The following is an 18,716-nucleotide window of genomic DNA, read 5'->3' as shown; positions in this document are numbered from 1 at the left end:
GCCGCTCCGCGGCATGTGGGATCTTCCTGGACCGGGGCACGAACCCATGTCCCCTGCATCGGCAGGCGGACTCTCAACCACTGCGCCACCAGGGAAGCCCAAAAGTCTCCTTTCTTGAAACATCCTTCTATGCTCTGGGGTTCCCTCCTTCCTCAGAGGATGTTCTTTCTCAGTCTTCTTGGCTGGTTCATCTCCTTGAAAGGTTGATGTTTCTGTAGGCTTGATCCTTCTAGTGATATACCAGCTCTGGAATAATTTATAGAGCATTGAGGCAATCTGATGTTTGAAGGTTTGGTAGAATTCCCCTGTGAAACGATCTGGGCCTGATGCTTTTTTATGGGATATTTCCTTAATAACTTTCTCTGTTTCTTTTATGGAAGTTGGTCCGTTTAAGCTTTTTAATGCAGTCAGTTTTAGTAATCTCTATTTTTCTAACAAATTATCCCTTACATCTGGGCTTTTAAATTTATTGGATATAATCTCTTACGATTCAAAATTTTTCTTCTATTTCAGTGGTTATTTCCCCTTTGCTCTTTCTTATTTTGTGTACTTGTGCTTTCTCTCTTTTTCCCTAGGCAAGTTATATAAGTTATTTAGTGGTTTATCCATTTTAATTTTTCCAGAAACTACAGAATTTTGAATTATTACTTAGATCTAGTTTTCTATTCTCTTCCTCTACTTTTGTTTTTATTGTTTCCTTCCTTGTGCTTTGTTATTTTTTAGTTTCTTTTTTTTTACCTTGGAAATAAATTTATTTACTTTTATTCTTTCATTTTTATTGATAAATATGTTTAGTGCAATGAATTTTCCTTTGATCACTGCTTTAAATGCATCCCATAGAATCTGATATGTAGTGCTTTTATTGTCATTATTTCTTTAAAAATTTACCTTAGAGTACCCAGGAGTTGTTTAATAAGAGGTTTTAAAATTTCTAGGTGGAATTTCTCTTTTTTGTTTTTATTAGTAGATTCTAGTTTTATTGCATTATGATCAGAGAGTATTGCTTGTAATAGTTCTATTATGTGGAGGTTACTGATGTTTTCTTTGTGACCTAATATATGATTATTTTTGGTGATGTGGTGTGGGCACTTCAGAAGAGTATTCTCTAGTATCAGAGTGTAGAGTTTGATAAATATCCTTAAGGTTTACCCTGTTGATTATGCTGTTTAGATCTTCTATCTCATTTTTGGCTTACCTAATCTGTCTAATATACCACTGAAAGTGGTATATGAAAGTCTCCTATTATTAGTGTTTCTATCTGTGTCTCCTTGCATCTGTTGTAGTTTTTGCTTCATAAAGGTGGTTGCACTGTTATATTCATGTAAATATGTGTATTTTTATTTGTTCTCTCTTCATCGAGGATTGTGGCTTTTAGCATTAAAAAGTGTCTTTCTTTGGCATGATGAATGCTTTGGGGCTTGAATTTTGCTTTTGCCTGATTCTAGGTTTGCCACCCCTGCTCTCTGTTTCCATTTGCCTTGTATAATTTGGCCATCCTTTTATTTTTAACTTTTCACAATCACTGTGTTTTAGATATGTTTTTTATACAACTCCTTGTTTTGTGAGCCAAATTGTACCTGTTTATTTTAGTAGATGAGTTAATAAGCCCACCACATTTATTGTTAGGACTGATATATTTGGTCTATCGTAATATTTTATAATCATGTGTATTTTGTTATATTTGCTATTTCTTTTTGCTATGAGGTGTAGTTTTTGCTCTTTTATTTTAAAAAGAGGAAGGTTTTTATTTTTGTTCTAATGGTTAACCTTTGTACTTACACCTTTTAAAATGCCCTTACTCCCCTGTTTATTTAGCCTGTTCTGTGTGTGAGAGAAATACATTTCATCCATGAAATCAAAGTAGACTAATGGTAGGCAACAGTGGGGTTCTGTATCCACTTCCAGCTCCTCACTACTGAGGAACTGTGACAGCATCCAGCCACTGTGGCTGGGAGAATAAGTCATGCCCTGCTCTCCTGAGGTCTGGCTTCCTCTGAACTGCTGATTGCCCTCTTGTTCTGTGGGCTCTAACTTGGTCCTGTACTGTGCTGCCAGTGTGGCGTCTTTGTTGTAAGGGCTTTCCTGGGCAATTCTTTGCATTTGTAAATGCTGAACTCACATTTAGTATGGGATCTCTGTCAGTTGATTTTTCTTTTTTTTGGTAACAGCTTTACTGAGATATAATTAACATACCACACAATTTACCCATTTAAAAGTCTACAATTCAGTGTTTTTTTTAGTATATTCACAGAGTTGTGTAACCATCATCACAGTCTAGTTTTAGAACATATTCATCCCACCAAAAAGAAACCCTGTGCCCACTCCCCCCAATGCCCCCCTCCCCCCACCGCACCTAGGCAACCACCAATCTACTTTCTGTCTCTATGGATTTGCCTATTCTGGACGTTTCATATAAAGCAATCATACAATATGTGGTCTTTTGCAACTAGCTTCTTTCCCTTAGCATAATGATTTCAAGGTTCATCCCTGTTTGACTGTGTGTCAGTACTTCATTCCTTTTTATGGCCAGATAATATTCCATTGTACAGGGATACTACATTTTGTTTATTCATTCATCTCTCAATGAACATTTGAGTTGTTTCTACATTTTGGCTCTTGTGAATAATGCTGTTATGAGCATTTGTGTACAAGTTTTTATGCAGACATATATTTTTATTTCTTTTGGGTATATACCTAGGATTTGAATTTCTGGGTCATATGGTAACTCTATGTTTAATTTTTTAAGGAACTGCCAGACTGTTTTCCAAAGTGGCTGCATCATTTCTTTTGAGTTTATTTTCCCCTGGGCACCTTGTAATTTATTCTTCACTTCTGAGAAAATTTAGTCTTTTTCTCCCATTCTTTCCCCTTAGTTTGATTATTTTTTTTTCTGTCATATCACTATGTTTTTTTGGTATGTTTCTGTTCTTAGTTTTTAAATTTCTGATTCAAGGTGCGTTTTTTAAAATATATATTCCTAAATGCTTTTGGATATATTTAATTCTGTTTAGAGTATACAGTTAGAGTTTTCTTCTGCTTCATGTTTTTTTGGGGGGAGGAATTTTCCTCAGTTGAGAAATCCTCTTTTTCCACTTTCTTGTAAACACATGGGGATCATCAGACTAAAATTTTTGCAAATCTAATGAGTATGAAATGGTATCTCTTCGTTTTAATTTTATCTTCCTAGTAGGTAGTGTTGAATATCTTTTTGTATGTTTATTGGACAGTTATGTTTCCTCTTTGTTGAAAACTCTAAGGATAGAGTTGCCATTTATTGAGGTGGAACAGACCTTGGGAGGAGCAGATTTCGGAGGAAGGTCAGGAGTTTGCTCTTGGACATGTTTACAGCATCCAATAGGCTTTTGGATGTGGAAGAGTGCAACACAGAGGATAGGTGAGGGCTGGAGATGTCAATTTGGGGGTTGTTAGTATATAGAGAGTATTTAAAGCCATGAGACTGAAGGAAAGTGCAGACTGGGAAGAGAGTGTAGACAATGAGAAGTCAAAGACTGAAGTCACTATTTAGAGGAAGACTGTGTTCACTATTTAGGGGTCAGGCTGCTGAGGGGGGAGGTGAGGAAAAACCAGCAAAGGAGACAGAAAGCGTTGTTAGGGGTAGGAGGAAAACCAGGAAAGTGTAGTATTCTGGAATCCAAGTGAAGAAAATGTTTCTGGGAGGAAGGTGTGATTGACCATCAAGTGCTGCTGGTAGATCCAGGAGAAGGAGGGAAAATAGCCATTGGATTTAGTAACATGGATTTCGTTAGTGATCTTGACTGGAGCAGTTTGGTGGAGTGGAAAGCTAGATTGGTGAGGGGCCAAGTAGAATGGGGGGAGAAGAATGGGAGAGAATGACTGTGGTAAACAGTCAGCCCTTTGAGGAATTTGGTTGTAAACGGAGAGAGAGGTAGTAGGGTGATGGGAGGGACCTAATGGAGAGGGGGAAGTGATGTCATGGAGGAGGAGAATTGCTTTCAGCTGGGTGAGCGTATGTGTCCAGTGCAGTCCTGGTTGGGGTGGCCTTTTTTGACACCAGCATCCCCTTCAGCATCCTCCTGGGAGTGGATGCCCCTGCTGTCCATTCATCTTTCCATGTCCAAGGGCACACAAATTCACTCACTGCCCCTACACAGTTCACTCCAAAGGAGCAGTATAAATGAATTTCTCTTTTGTAATTGGCATCTCCTTCGCCCCAGTCACAAACGCTGCTGGTGTTTCTGCCTTTTCTTTTTTTTTTTTTCTCGCCCTCTCTGTCTTAAAGCATCCTTTGATTAACTTTGCTAGTCACAAGTAAGTTAGTTTAAATCAGGGATCAGCAATCTTTTTTGTAAAGGACCAGATAGTAAATATTTTAGACTTTGTGGGCCACATACAGTCTCTGTTGCATATTCTTCTTTTTAAACAACACTTAAAAAATGTAAAAACCGGGCTTCGCTGGTGGCGCAGTGGTTGAGAGTCCGCCTGCCGATGCAGGGGACACGGGTTCGTGCCCCAGTCTGGGAGGATCCCACATGCCTCGGAGCGGCTGGGCCCGTGAGCCATGGCCGCTGAGCCTGCACGTCTGGAGCCTGTGCTCCGCAATGGGAGAGGCCACAACAGTGAGAGGCCCACGTACCGCAAAAAAAAAAGAAAAAAAGAAAAAAAAATGTAAAAACCATCTTAGCTCAGACTCTAGGATTTAAATTAACTCTCCTGTCTTATGCATTAAGCCCCTGAGCTACTACTGTTCATTACTAGCTGATGCACCCAAAAAAGCAAATGCAAATAAAGTTAACTTTAAAACAAAAGCTTTATTGAGATATATTTTACAGGTTTAAAATGTACAATTCAGTGATTTTTGGTATGTTTGCAGAGTTGTGCAACCATCTCCATAATATCTGCTCTAATCTTACAGCACTTACATCACCCCAAAGGTAACGTTTTTACAGCTTTGAGGTGTAATTTATATGCAAAAAAATGCACCCATTTTTGAGTGAATAGTTTGAATTTTTTTCTCTTGTTAGTCATCCATTTTATGCACATCAGTGTATACATGTCAATCCCAATCTCCCAATTCATCCCACCACAACCCCCACCCTCTACCGCTTTCCACTCTTAGTGTCCATTCGTTTTTTTCTCTACTTCGGTGTCTCAATTTCTGCTCTGCAAACCGGTTCATCTATACCATTTTCTAGATTCCACATGTATGTGTTAATATACGATATTTGTTTTTCTCTTTCTGACTTCACTCTGTATGACAGTCTCTAGATGGATCCACATCTCTACAAATGAACCAATTTCGTTCCTTTTTATGGCTGAGTAATAGTCCATTGTATATATGTACCACAACTTCTTTATCCATTCGTCTGTGGATGGGCATTTAGGTTGTTTCCATGACCTGGCTATTATAAATACTGCTGCAATGAACATTGGGGTGCATGTGTCTTTTTGAATTATGGTTTTCTCTGGGTATATGCCCAGTAGTGGGATTGCTGGGTCATATAGTAATTCTGTTTCTACTTCTTTAAGGAACCTCCGTACTGTTCTCCATAGTGGCTGTATCAATTTACATTCCCACCAACAGTGCAAGAGGGTTCCCTTTTCTCCACACCCTCTCCAGCATTTGTTGTTTGTAGATTTTCTGATGATGCCCATTCTAACTGGTGTGAGGTGATACCTCATTGTAGTTTTGATTTACATTTCTCTAGTAATTAGTGATGTTGAGCAGCTTTTCATGTGCTTCTTGGCCATCTGTATGTCTTCTTTGGAGAAATGTCTATTTAGGTCTTCTGTCCATTTTTGGATTGGGTTGTTTGTTTTTTTAATATTGAGCTGTGTGAGCTGTTTATATATTTTGGAGATTAATCCTTTGTCCGTTGATTCATTTGCAAGGAGACAACCCATTCTGAGGGTTGTCTATTCGTCTTGTTTCTGGTTTCCTTTGCTGTGCAAAAGCTTTGAAGTTTCATTAGGTCCCATTTGTTTATTTTTGTTTTTATTTCCATTACTCTAGGAGGTGTATCAAAACAGATCTTGCTGTGATTTATGTCAGAGAGCGTTCTTCCTATGTTTTCCTCTAAGAGTTTTATAGTGTGCGGTCTTACATTTAGGTCTCTAATCCATTTTGAGTTTATTTTTGTGTATGGTGTTAGGGAGTGTTCTAATTTCATTCTTTTACATGTAGCTGTCCAGTTTTCCCAGCACCACTTATTGAAGAGACTGTCTTTTCTCCATTGTATATCCTTGCCTCCTTTGTCATAGATTAGTTGACCACAGGTGTGTGTGTTTATCTCTGGGCTTTCTATCCTGTTCCATTGATCTCTGTTTCTGTGCCAGTACCATATTGTGTTGATTACTGTAGCTTTGTAGTATAGTCTGAAGTCAGGGAGTCTGATTCCTCCAGCTCCGTTTTCTTCCCTCAAGACTGCTTTGGCTATTCGGGATCTTTTGTGTCTCCATACAAATTTTAAGATTTTTTGTTCTAGTTCTTTAAAAAAATGCCACTGGTAATTTGATAGGGATTGCATTGAATCTGTAAATGGCTTTGGGTAGTATAGTCATTTTCACAATATTGATTCTTCCAACCCAAGAACATGGTATATCTCTCCATCTGTTGGTATCATCTTTAATTTTTTTCATCAGTGTCTTATAGTTTTCTGCCTACAGGTCTTTTGTCTCCCTAGGTAGGTTTTTTCCTAGGTATTTTATTCTTTTTGTTGCAGCGGTAAATGGGAGTGTTTCCTTAATTTCTCTTTCAGATTTTTCATCCTTAGTGTATAGGAATGCAAGAGATTGCTGTGCATTAATTTTGTATCCTGCTACTGTACCAAATTCATTGATTAGCTCTAGTAGTTTTCTGGTAGCATCTTTAGGATTCTCTATGTATAGTAACATGTCATCTGCAAACAGTGACAGTTTTACTTCTTCTTTTCCAATTTGTATTTGTTTTCTTTCTTTTTCTTTTCTGATTGCTGTGGCTAGGACTTCCAAAACTATGTTGAATAATGGTGGTGAGAGTGGACATCCTTGTCTTGTTCCTGATCTTAGAGGAAATGCTTTCAGTTTTTCACCATTGAGAATTATGTTTGCTGTGGGTTTGGCGTATGTGGCCTTTATTATGTTGAAGTAGGTTCCCTCTATGCCCACTTTCTGGAGAGTTTTTATCATAAATGGTGTTGAATTTTGTCAAAAGCTTTTTCTGCATCTATTGAGATGATCATATGGTTTTTCTCCTTCAATTTGTTAATATGGTGTATCACATTGATTTGCGTATATTGAAGAATCCTTGCATCCCTGGGATAAATCCCACTTGATCATGGTGTATGATCCTTTTAATGTGTTGTTGGATCCTGTTTGCTAGTATTTTGTTGAGGATTTTCGCATCTATATTCATCAGTGATATTGGTGTGTAATTTTCTTTTTTTGTAGTATCTTTGTCTGGTTTTGGTATCAGGGTGATGGTGGCCTCATAGAATGAGTTTGGGAGTGTTCCTTCCTCTGAAATTTTTTGGAAGAGTTTGAGAAGGATGGGTGTTAGCTCTTCTCTAAATGTTTGATAGAATTCACCTGTGAAGCCATCTGGTCCTGGATTTTTGTTTGTTGGAAGATTTTTAATCACAGTTTCAATTTCATTACTTGTGATTGGTCTGTTCATATTTTCTCTTTCTTCCTGGTTCAGTCTTGGAAGGTTATACCTTTCTAAGAATTTGTCCATTTCTTCCAGGTTGTCCATTCTATTGGCATAGAGTTGCTTGTAGTAGTCTCTTAGGATGCTTTGTATTTCTGCGGTGTCTGCTGTAACTTCTCCGTTTTTGTTTCTAATTTTATTGATTTGAGTCCTCTCCCTCTTTTTCTTGATGAGTCTGGCTAATGGTTTATCAATTTTGTTTATCTTTTCAAAGAACCAGCTTTTAGTTTTATTTATCTTTGCTATTGTTTTGTTTGTTTCTATTTCATTTTTTTCATTTTTTGCTCTGATCGTTATGATCTCTTTCCTTTCCTTTCTCTTCCTCTTTCCTTCTGCTAACTTTGGGTTTTGTTTGTTCTTCTTTCTCTAGTTCCTTTAGGTGTAAGTTTAGATTGTTTATTTGAGATTTTTCTTGTTTCTTGAGGTAGGCTTGTATAGCTATAAACTTCCCTCTTAGAACTGCTTTTGCTGCCTCCCATAGGTTTTGGATCGTCGTGTTTTCATTGTCTTTTGTTTCTAGGTATTTTTTGATTTCCTCTTTGATTTCTTCAGTGATCTCTTGGTTATTTAGTAATAAATAGCCTCCATGTGTTTAGCCTCCATGTGTTTTGTGTTTTTTACGTTTTTTTCCCTCAAGTTGTTTTCTAATCTCATAGTGCTGAGGTCAGAAAAGATGCTTGATATGATTTCAATTTTCTTAAATTTACTGAGGCTTGATTTGTGACCCAAGATGTGATCTATTCTGGAGAATGTTCTGTGCGCACTTGAGAAGAAAGTGTAATTTGCTGTTTTTGGTTGGAATGTCCTATAAATATCAATTAAATCTATCTGGTCTATTGTGTCATTTAAAGCTTGTGTTTCCTTATTGATTTTCTGTTTGGATGATCTGTCCATTCGTGTAAGTGAGGTGTTAAAGTCCCCCACTATTATGGTGTTACTTTCAATGTCCTCTGTTACAATTCTTAGCAGTTGCCTTATGTATTGAGGCGCTCCTATGTTGGGTGCATATATATTTATAATTGTTATATCTTCTTGGATTGATCCCTTCATCATTACGTAGTGTCCTTCTTTGTCTCTTGTAACATTCTTTATTTTAAAGTCTATTTCATCTGATAGGAGTACTGCTACTCCAGCTTTCTTCTGATTTCCATTTGCATGGAATATTTTTTTCCATCCCCTCACTTTCAGTCTGTATGTGTCCCTAGGTCTGAAGTGGGTCTCTTGTAGACAGCATATATATGGGTCTTGTTTTTGCATCCATTCCGCAAGCCTGTGTCTTTTGGTTGGAGCATTTAATCCATTCACGTTTAAGGTAGTTATCAATATGTATGTTCCTATGACCATTTTCTTAATTGTTTTGGGTTTGTTTTTTTAAGTGTTTTTCTTTTCTTGTGTTTCCTTAGAGAAGTTCCTTTAGCATTTGTTGTAGAACTGGTTTGGTGGTGCTGAATTCTCTTAGGTTTTGCTTGTCTGTAAAGCTTTTGATTTCTCCATCGAATCTGAATGAGTTCCTTGCCAGGTAGAGTAATCTTGGTTGTAGGTTCTTCCCTTTCATCACTTTATGTATATCATGCCACTCCCTTCTGGCTTGTAGAGTTTCTGCTGAGAAATCAGCTGTTAACCTTATGGGAGTTCCCTTGTATGTTATTTGTCGTTTTTCCCTTGCTGCTTTCAATAATTTTTCTTTGTCTTTGATTTTTGTCAGTTTGATTACTGTGTGTCTTGGCGTGTTTCTCCTTGGGTTTATACTGTATGGGACTCTCTGCGCTTCCTGGACTTGGGTGGCTATTTCCTTTCCCATGTTAGGGATTTTTCCGACTGTAATCTCTTCAGATATTTTCTTGGGTCCTTTCTCTCTCTCTTCTCCTTCTGGGACCCCTAAAATGTGAATGTTGTTGTGTTTAATGTTGTCCCATAGGTGTCTTAGGCTGTCTTCATTTCTTTTCGTTCTTTTTTCTTTATTCTGTTCTGCAGCAGTGAATTCCACCATTCTGTCTTCCAGGTCACTTATCCATTCTTCTGCCTCAGTTATTCTGCTATTGATTCCTTCTAGTGTAGTTTTCATTTCAGTTATTGTATTGTTCATCTCTGTTTGTTCTTTAATTCTTCTAGATCTTTGTTAAACATTTCTCACGTCTTCTCGATCTTTGCCTCCATTCCTTTTCCGAGGTCCTGGATCATCTTCACTATCATTATTCTGAATTCTTTTTCTGGAAGGTTGCCTATCTCCACTTCGTTTAGTTGTTTTTCTGGGGTTTTATCTTGTTCCTTCATCTGGTACATAGCCCTCTGCCTTTTCATCTCGTCTACCTTTCTGTGAATGTGTTGTTTTTTTTTTTTCCTTTGTGGTACGCGGGCCTCTCACCGCTGTGGCCTCTCCTGTTGCAGAGCACAGGCTCCGGATGCGCCGGCCCAGCAGCCATGGCTCCCAGGCCCAGCCGTTCCGCGGCATGTCAGATCTTCCCAGACCAGGGCACGAACCCGTGTCCCCTGCATCAGCAGGCGGACTCTCAACCACTGCGCCACCAGGGAAGCCCCGAATGTGTTTTTTGTTCTACAGGCTGCAGGATTGTAATTCTTCTCGCTTCTGCTGTCTTCCCTCTGGTTGATGAGGCTATCTACTAGTTTGAATTTTAATAAAGATAATTTTAATATTAGCAGAGGAAAATATTCTAAGTAATACTTTTTTTCTCACATAACCAGTAAATCTCACTTGTAAACATTTTCTCCCAAGTGACCTACACCTTTCTCTTTAAATCAGTAGTTTTATAGTCCTGGGGCCAGCAGAATCCGCATCACCTGGGAACTTGCTAGAAGTGGGGCCACCCCAGAAGAGAACCCAGCATTGTGTGTTGTAACCAGCCTTTCAGGTAATTCTGCCGTGCACTAAAGTTGGAGAACCACCACTCTAAGGTCTATCCCTGAGTGGAACTGCTGGGTCATAGGATATGAGAGTGTTCAAGTTTAACGGGTACTGCCAGCCCCTTCCAAAGTGGTTATACATGTGTATACTCACCTGCTTAGCAGTATACGAGAGTCCCCATCTTGTTCCCATCTTTCCACAGCCTCACCAATACTCTGGAATATGCAACTTCAGGGCTTTTTGGTTTGTTTGTTTTTTGTCATTCTGACAGGTGTGGCATGGTTATGATCTGAATTGGTATTTCCTCAATTACTACTGAGGTTGAACGTCTCAGATGTCCATAGGTCATTTGAGTTTTCTGTTCTGTAATGTGCTGTTTGGTGTCTTTTGCCTGTTGAAATAAATACAATTATGTAAACAAATAATCACAATGTATTGAAATAATTGCAGAATAAACTCAGAATTCCCAAGAAGAAAGAAACTCAGGGGGAAAGAAAGAAAGTTAAAGAAAGAATTTCAGGGGAGATTATGGTCAAACAGTCCTGAAAGCATAGGGATTTGTCAGGCAGAGTGAGGGAAAGCCATCTATGTGATATGAACAGAACAGCCTGATCAGGGAAAAGCAAGTAGTTTGCTGTGGTGGACGAATAGGATATATGGAGGAAAAGACATATGTAAGGCTAGGAGAAAGGTAGGGAGTGACTAGACGCATGTATTTTAAATTTGTTTAATCTTTTACTGATTGTTGGGCATTTGGGTTATAACTAGTTTGGATGGATTTTTTTCTTTCCTATTATAAATGAAGCTTATATAAACATCTTAGTATATATAGCTGCTTTTTTCTTTTAAATTATTACCTTAGAATAATACATTTAAACTGAAATTATTAGTTTAAAGGAAAGTAGGCATGATTAGTTTCATAATTTCTTACATATTTCAAGGTTACCTATCATTAGGGAAATGCAAATCAAAACTGTGGTGAGGAACCACTTCACCCCCACTAGGATAGCTATAATTGAAGAGACAGACAATAACAAATGTTATTGGGGATGTGGAAAAATTGGAACCTTCATACATTGCTGATGGGAATGTAAAATGATGTAGCTGCTTTGGAAAAGTTTGGCAGTCTCCCAAGAAGTTAAACGTAGAGTTATTGTATGACCCAGCATTTCTACTCCTAGGTTTATACCCAAGAGAGACGAAAAACTGTGTCTACACAAAAACTTGTACACAAATGTTCATAGCAGCATTATTCATAATAACCAAAAAAATAGAAACAACCCAAATGTCCATTGAGAGATCAATGAATCTCAAAATGTGGTGTACCCATACAATGGAGTATTATTCAGCCGTAAAAAGGATGAACTAGTGATACATGGTAAAACCCTTGAAAACATTATGCTAAGGGAAAGAAGCCAGTCACAAAGGATCACATATTTGTATGATTCCGTTTATATGAAAGGTACAGAGTAGGTAAATACATAGGAACCGAAAGTAGATTAGTGGTTCTCAGAGGCTAATCTAAGGAGGAGAGGAATGGGGAGTGACTGCTAATGGGGTTTCTTTTAGTGGGGATGAAAATATTCCAAAATTAGATTGTGGTGATGGTTATGCATCCCTGTGAATATACTAAAAACATTGAACTGTACACTTAAATAGGTGAGTTGTACGGTAATGTGAATTATATTTCAGTAAGTGTTCTTCAAAAAATAAAATGGATAAAAAAATTACCCTCTGGGAAAGATATACTTTTTCATCATCACCAACAGTATTTGGTGTCTCTCGCACAACCTTTGGGTTTATTATATTTGTTCAATTTAATAGGTATATGCCCAAAGCTTCTTTAATTAAATTATAAGTTCCCTCAGTAGAATGTAAGCTCCAGGAGGGCAGGAATTTTTGCCTGTTTCTCTTCACTGCTGTCTCCCCAGAACAGTGCCAGGCAAATAATAGGTACTCAGTAGCATTTGTTAAATGAATACTTTTTTTTTAACATTTTTATTGGAGTATAATTGCTTTACCATGGTGTGTTAGTTTCTGCTTTATAATGAAGTGAATCAGTTATACATATACATATATCCCCATATCTCTTCCCTCTTGCGTCTCCCTCCCTCCCACCCTCCCTATCCCACCCTTCTAGCTGGTCACAAAGCACCAAGCTGATCTCCCTGTGCTATGCAGATGCTTCCCACTAGCTATCTATTTTACATTTGGTAGTGCATATATGTCCATGTGTCCTCCCCGTGTCCTCAAGTCCATTTTCTAGTAGGTCTGTGTCTTTATTCCTGTCTTGCCCCTAGGTTCTTCATTACCTTTTTTTTTTTTTTTTTTTTTAGATTTCATATATATGTGTTAGCATACGGTATTTGTTTTTCTCTTTCTGACTTACTTCACTCTGTAGGACAGACTCTAGGTCCATCCACCTCACTACAAATAACTCAATTTCGTTCCTTTTTATTGCTGAGTAATATTCCATTGTATATATGTGCCACATCTTCTTTATCCATTCATCTGTCGATGGACACTTAGGTTGCTTCCATGTCCTGGCTATTGTAAATAGAGCTGCAATGAACATTTTTTTATTTTTAGTTACTAAGAAAACACTTTCCCCTTTACTGTCTTAATTTCATAGTACATCTGAACTAATTGTTCTTCCTAGCCTCACATTCTTTTTGGAAAGAAGCAGTGTGTAACTAAATGAATTGAATTGAATGTACTTCTGGTGAGTGATCTAGTTCAAGTCCTTTGATCTTATATGCTATTACTTCCTTCTGAAATTTATTATAATAGTAGTTTTCAAATGTTTGACTATGAGGACTCCCTTTTCAAACCAATGCCCACATAGTTATAGTTGTACTTTTTGTATCAGTCAGTGGAAAAACTACATAGTGACAAGAAGCCATTTATATTTTAACAGTGGCCATAGTATCTTCAGAAATTTGCAAAATAGAGGTTCTAATATATGAGACATATACTTATTCATTCTATAGTCTGTGTATGGTGGCTGTATGTATTATTCATGGGCCCATGGCAGTAATTTTGAAAGCCATCAGGGGTTTGGAGACAGTAAGTTGGGCACTATGTAATTATAGTATCAAAACCGAGGAAGACTACTGAAATGTAAATAATAGTATGAAAGTTTATACCCAAATCATATTTTTTTAATTCAGCTCCTAAACCTATCAGTTTCTTTTAAAGACTGAAAAATATTTTAAAAATCAAGTTTATATGTCTTTTAAAATTTACTTATTTGACATTATTTGTTTTAGCAAAAAATCAGAAGCAAACTAAATGTCTAATCATGCTTAATTAAGTTTTGGTATGTTTATCTGATAGAAGTTAGGTGGCAATTGAGTATGATTATTAGGCATTGTAATTCTTATTATCTGACAGTTTTAAAAGTAGGATATATCATCAAGTATTCCTAAAGATGTTGACTGTGATTATATGAACGTAACTGCGATTATATGTACATAACCAACAGCGGAAGTTGGGAAGGGGTAGTAGTGGTTGTGCTCAGATAGAGGAATTCTGGGGAAGTTTTTCCTCTTTTTGAAACACTTATTTATCAGTTGCTGTGTGCCAGGCAATATTCTAAGCTCTTTTCATGCCTTAACTCAGGGATCATGAAACTACAACGCATTTGGAGCCCTTTGGGGCCTGTTTTTTTTGGCCCAAATGGTTTTTATATTTTTTAAGCATTTTTTTAAAAAGAAGAAGATAATGTGATAGAGACCTTATATGGCCTGCAAAACCAAAAATAGTTACTCTCTGGCCCTTTACAGAAGAAGCTTGCTGACCCTTGATCTAATTCATTTTATCCTTACAAGATTCCAATAAGGTGGGTCCTATGAGGAAACTGAGGCACAGAGGGCTTAAATTACTTTTTGTCAGTGGCGTTCACTGTTTTTAGAGCGGGTTGCAGGCCATTTCTACAAACTTGCTAATATTGTGTTTCTTTGCAGTGTAAAAAGTGGATAGTGGCTCACATGTCAAAGGATGGCACGGTCACGCTCTAGATCCCCCAGGTGGAGGCACAGGTGAGCAGTCCTTAGTTTAGCAGCGTAAGCATGGGTTTGGGATGTGCTTCGACTTTCAAATTCACCAGTATTGTTAAGAACCTATTTTAATAAGCTCGTGGACTTGGTTATTCACAGTAGCTGCTTTATAGTGATCGACCTTATATTTCTAGATTCTAGGACCTGACAGCTTTCTTTAATTATGGCTGGCAGCTAGAATTAATCCATAATAAAAGAAATGCAATGGCCACAGAAAGGAAGACTGAGAAACACCTTTGAGAGTGTTATATATTTTGCATCAGTAAGTGGTTGAGAACTCTTCAGTGTATATTCAGTTTAATTATTTTCATAATCAATATGTTTGAAGAAATTGGGAGTTTCCTATGTCTTCTTCTTCATGGCAGAGTAATAGAGTTTTGAACAACTCAATTATAAATCAACTCTCCTCTTTGCTTGTTGGTAGTATCAATAGTATATATAATTAGATTGGAACAATTTAACCAGTTTTTACTGTATACCTGCTATAGGCAGGTTCTGGGGCTACAAAGGCAAATTTGTGTACAGGGCCTCAGCAAGCACGCAGACTGACTGGGCAGATTGACACCATAGGCAACTATGATACTGTAGGAAAAGTGTTGTGCTACTACTGACTGGGACAAGGTATTCTGGATCCACAGGGAGGGAATAGTTCTGCTTTTGTGGAGGGGAAGGAGGGATACCAAGAAAGTCTTCAAAGAAGAGATGAGATTTAAGGATGGGTAGAATTTTTTTTTCTTTTTTTTGGCCTCATCGTGTAGCTTGTGCACTCTTAGTTCCCCGACCAGGAACTGAACCTGGGCCCTTGGCAGTGAGAGTGCGGAGTCCTAACCACTGGACTGCCAGGGAATTCTCAATGATGGGTAGAATTTTTAAATGCAGAAAGAGAGAAGAAAAGTATTCCAGTTAAGGGGATGACAAGAGCAAAGGTGCAGAGCTGTGAAAGTGACTAGTACATTTTAGAACTTTAAAGAGGACCACAATTACATACGCAAAAGACAGATCAAGATTTTTCATGTTAATACGGCTTGGTCATGATGCTTGTTCATTATGATTCTCCAATGACTAATCAATCATTTCTTCAACAGTTTTCATTTTGTAGTTCGCAAGACCAAATTGTAATGGGGAGGAACTTCAGAAAGAAAAGGGAATGCAAAGAAGCAAATGGCTTGAACATGGAGGGCCTCACAGAGGTCATTTTGTTTCACCCTTTTGTGGTAGGCTCTGGTGAAGGGGCGCAAAAGACCCTGCCAAGCTTAGTGCCTGATTTCTGGATGCCTTCTCAGGACTCTTTGTCACCAACTGTAAAGGGTCTGATATCTTACCCGACTTGCAAGCTAGCACATTAGTGTGTCACAAGGCACTTTTGGATCAGAGACAAAGGCCTTTATTACTCATATGCAGCAGGCGACTTGAGCTTCATGTTCCTGTGCTCCCCTTACCTCTAGTCCCCTGAGGGTGGGCGATGCTGACATAGCTGAGGAACCCGAGCCCCATTAGGGACAGCAAGCAACCCTGCCCAGCCTTTGCCTTGGAGGAGACATTATCTTGTTATCCTGGACAGCAAGCACATTGGCCCTCTGCCCCTTAGGGAAGCCCTATCCCCATCTTCCCAGGCAGTTTGCCTTGGAACAAAAGCTCAGGAGGCATGCAGAGCACAAGACATCCAAGGAGAATTGTCTCCCAACAGACTCTTTGGGTCTCTTTTGTCCCTTTAGGAGAACTAAAAATAATAGCCACCATTCCAGCAATCTCCTTCAGAAGAAAGGGGCTCTGTACAATAGAACCCTGAGATGAAATATAATATCAAAGCAGTATTCCATGTGAGGTAAGGATTAAAGTAAGAGATTGAGTTTTTCATCAGTCTGGAAGACCTCAGCCTCTGGCTGCCAGCTTTTCTCCTTAGCAGTGGAAGAGATGAAGTCTTCCAGGAAGTCCTCGGAGGCTCCAGTTGCTTCTTCCTGTGAAGAGGTGCAGCCAGCTGGATGACGGAGTTTCTACTTCAGCTAAATAATGCACTTGCCAGTACATCTAGCTTGGTGACTCTAAAGGGAGATATTGGCAAGTCCAGTGTATAAATCCCAGTATGTACGTGAGGAAGATAAATCAGCCTCGTTTCTCGTAGGAAGGACCCAGACATGTCACCAAAAGGAAAGGCTTTTGCTCCTGGTTACTCCAACTCCGTGGCAGCTGCTGCAGAGGGGGCGATAACAAAAGCTGCAAGGGTAGCTGCCTCATTGGTTAGAAGACATTAAACCCTCAGGGAGGAAATTGGAAGATTGGACAGGTCAGATGGGAGGAAAGGTCCCCAGGTGCCAATTTGAACTTTGTTGTGTTCCAGATAGTGTCACTCCTCTCTCTTAACCTGAAGTCTGGGTAACTCAGGCTGTTTCCCCAGATACTCCTAGGAGCCTTCCTCCTCAGTTGGAATGAAAGGCTCCATGTTGGCAATGCTGAGGTATTGGAGAAGGTAGTTACAGAAAGGATGTGCTGTCCCTGGAGAGCATTATAGCTGCATTAAAGCACACATTCACCAAAGTTACAATCTCTGGTTCAACAGCACACCTTTCATTTTATATGTAAGGGGACAGGTCTGGGAAAGAAAACTTATTTATGTTAGTAGTATTTACGGAGGGACTAAGCATGAGGTCCATGTCTTTTTTTTTTTTTTTTTACATCTTTATTGGAGTATAATTGCTTTACAATGGTGTGTTAGTTTCTGCTTTACAACAAAGTGAATCAGTCATACATATACATATGTTCCCATATCTCCTCCCTCTTGCATCTCCCTCCCTCCCACCCTCCCTATCCCACCCCTCCAGGTCACAAAGCACCGAGCTGATCTCCCTGTGCTATGTGGCTGCTTCCCACTAGCTATTTACCTTACGTTTGGTAGTGTATATATGTCCATGCCTCTTTCTCGCTTTGTCACAGCTTACCCTTCCCCCTCCCCATATCCTCAAGTCCATTCTCTAGTAGGTCTGTGTCTTTATTCCTGTCTTACCCCTAGGTTCTTCATGACATTTTTTTCTTAAATTCCATATATATGTGTTAGCATACGGTATTTGTGTTTCTCTTTCTGACTTACTTCACTCTGTATGACAGACTCTAGGTCTATCTACCTCATTACAAATAGCTCAATTTCGTTTCTTTTTATGGCTGAGTAATATTCCATTGTACACATGTGCCACATCTTCTTTATCCATTCATCTGATGATGGGCACTTAGGTTGTTTCCGTGTCCTGGCTATTGTAAATAGAGCTGCAATGAACATTTTGGTACATGAGTCTTTTTGAATTTTGGTTTTCTCAGGGTATATGCCCAGTAGTGGGATTGCTGGGTCATATGGTAGTTCTATTTGTAGTTTTTTAAGGAACCTCCATACTGTTCTCCATAGTGGCTGAACCAATTCACATTCCCACCAGCAGTGCAAGAGTGTTCCCTTTTCTCCACACCCTCTCCAGCATTTATTGTTTCCAGATTTTTTGATGATAGCCATTCTGACTGGTGTGAGATGATATCTCATTGTAGTTTTGATTTGCATTTCTCTAATGATTAGTGATGTTGAGCATTCTTTCATGTGTTTGTTGGCAGTCTGTATATCTTCTTTGGAGAAATGTGTATTTAGGTCATCTGCCCATTTTTGGATTGGGTTGTTTGTTTTTTTGTTATTGAGCTGCATGAGCTGCTTATAAATTTTGGAGATTAATCCTTTGTCAGTTGCTTCATTGGCAAAGGCCCTCTTCCTCCCACCCTCTCCACTTACTGTTCAAGGATGTAGTTTTTGCTTCTTGATATAAACTTAGTAGAGAGAGTAGACAATCAATTGGGGAAACTGTGGGGTCAGTTTTGGGTCTGAGTTTGGATTTATTGTGCATCATAAACTCTTGGAATCTAATTTAATTTCAGAGGTTATGTTCAGTTTTCCAGAGACTCCTACATATTTACTTGTGTGAATCTAGCCCTCCTTCTGCTTATTTCTTACTTGACCATTGAACCTGATGTAAGCTTTTGTTGACTGGCCCTTTTGCCAGAACTTTGCTGTCAGCAATCTTCCAAAATAGATCCTGCTGCATACCTAAGCTGGTCCTCCTCCAACAGGATGGGTGTGCTCAGCTCATTTTGATATGCA

The 18,716-nt window shown here is 38.7% G+C and overlaps 1 protein-coding gene across 23 annotated transcripts in view; it reads left to right on the top strand.

The window, feature by feature from the left end:
- BCLAF3 (BCLAF1 and THRAP3 family member 3) overlaps positions 1–18,716 on the top strand; it is a 76,909-nt gene that overhangs the window by 15,092 nt on the left and 43,101 nt on the right. For 16 of the 23 annotated variants that reach the window (XR_004478772.2, XR_007474808.1, XR_007474805.1 and 13 more), the window contains 2 exons: positions 10,428–10,536; positions 14,495–14,569. Coding sequence is in view for 18 of the 23 variants with exons in the window: in XM_049704739.1 (XP_049560696.1) it covers positions 14,529–14,569 (41 nt within the window). In the remaining 5 variants the exon portion in view is untranslated. Of the gene's footprint in view, positions 1–10,427; positions 10,537–13,188; positions 13,252–14,494; positions 14,570–18,716 lie in introns of all 23 variants that reach the window. The other 7 variants (XM_049704742.1, XM_049704741.1, XM_049704740.1 and 4 more) reach the window with 3 other exon arrangements.

The sequence above is a fragment of the Orcinus orca genome, chromosome X (assembly GCF_937001465.1).
Source record: "Orcinus orca chromosome X, mOrcOrc1.1, whole genome shotgun sequence".
Classification (NCBI taxonomy): Eukaryota; Metazoa; Chordata; class Mammalia; order Artiodactyla; family Delphinidae; genus Orcinus; species Orcinus orca.
Note: the sequence above shows the minus strand (reverse complement) of the source record. Positions and strands in the feature narration are given on the sequence as shown.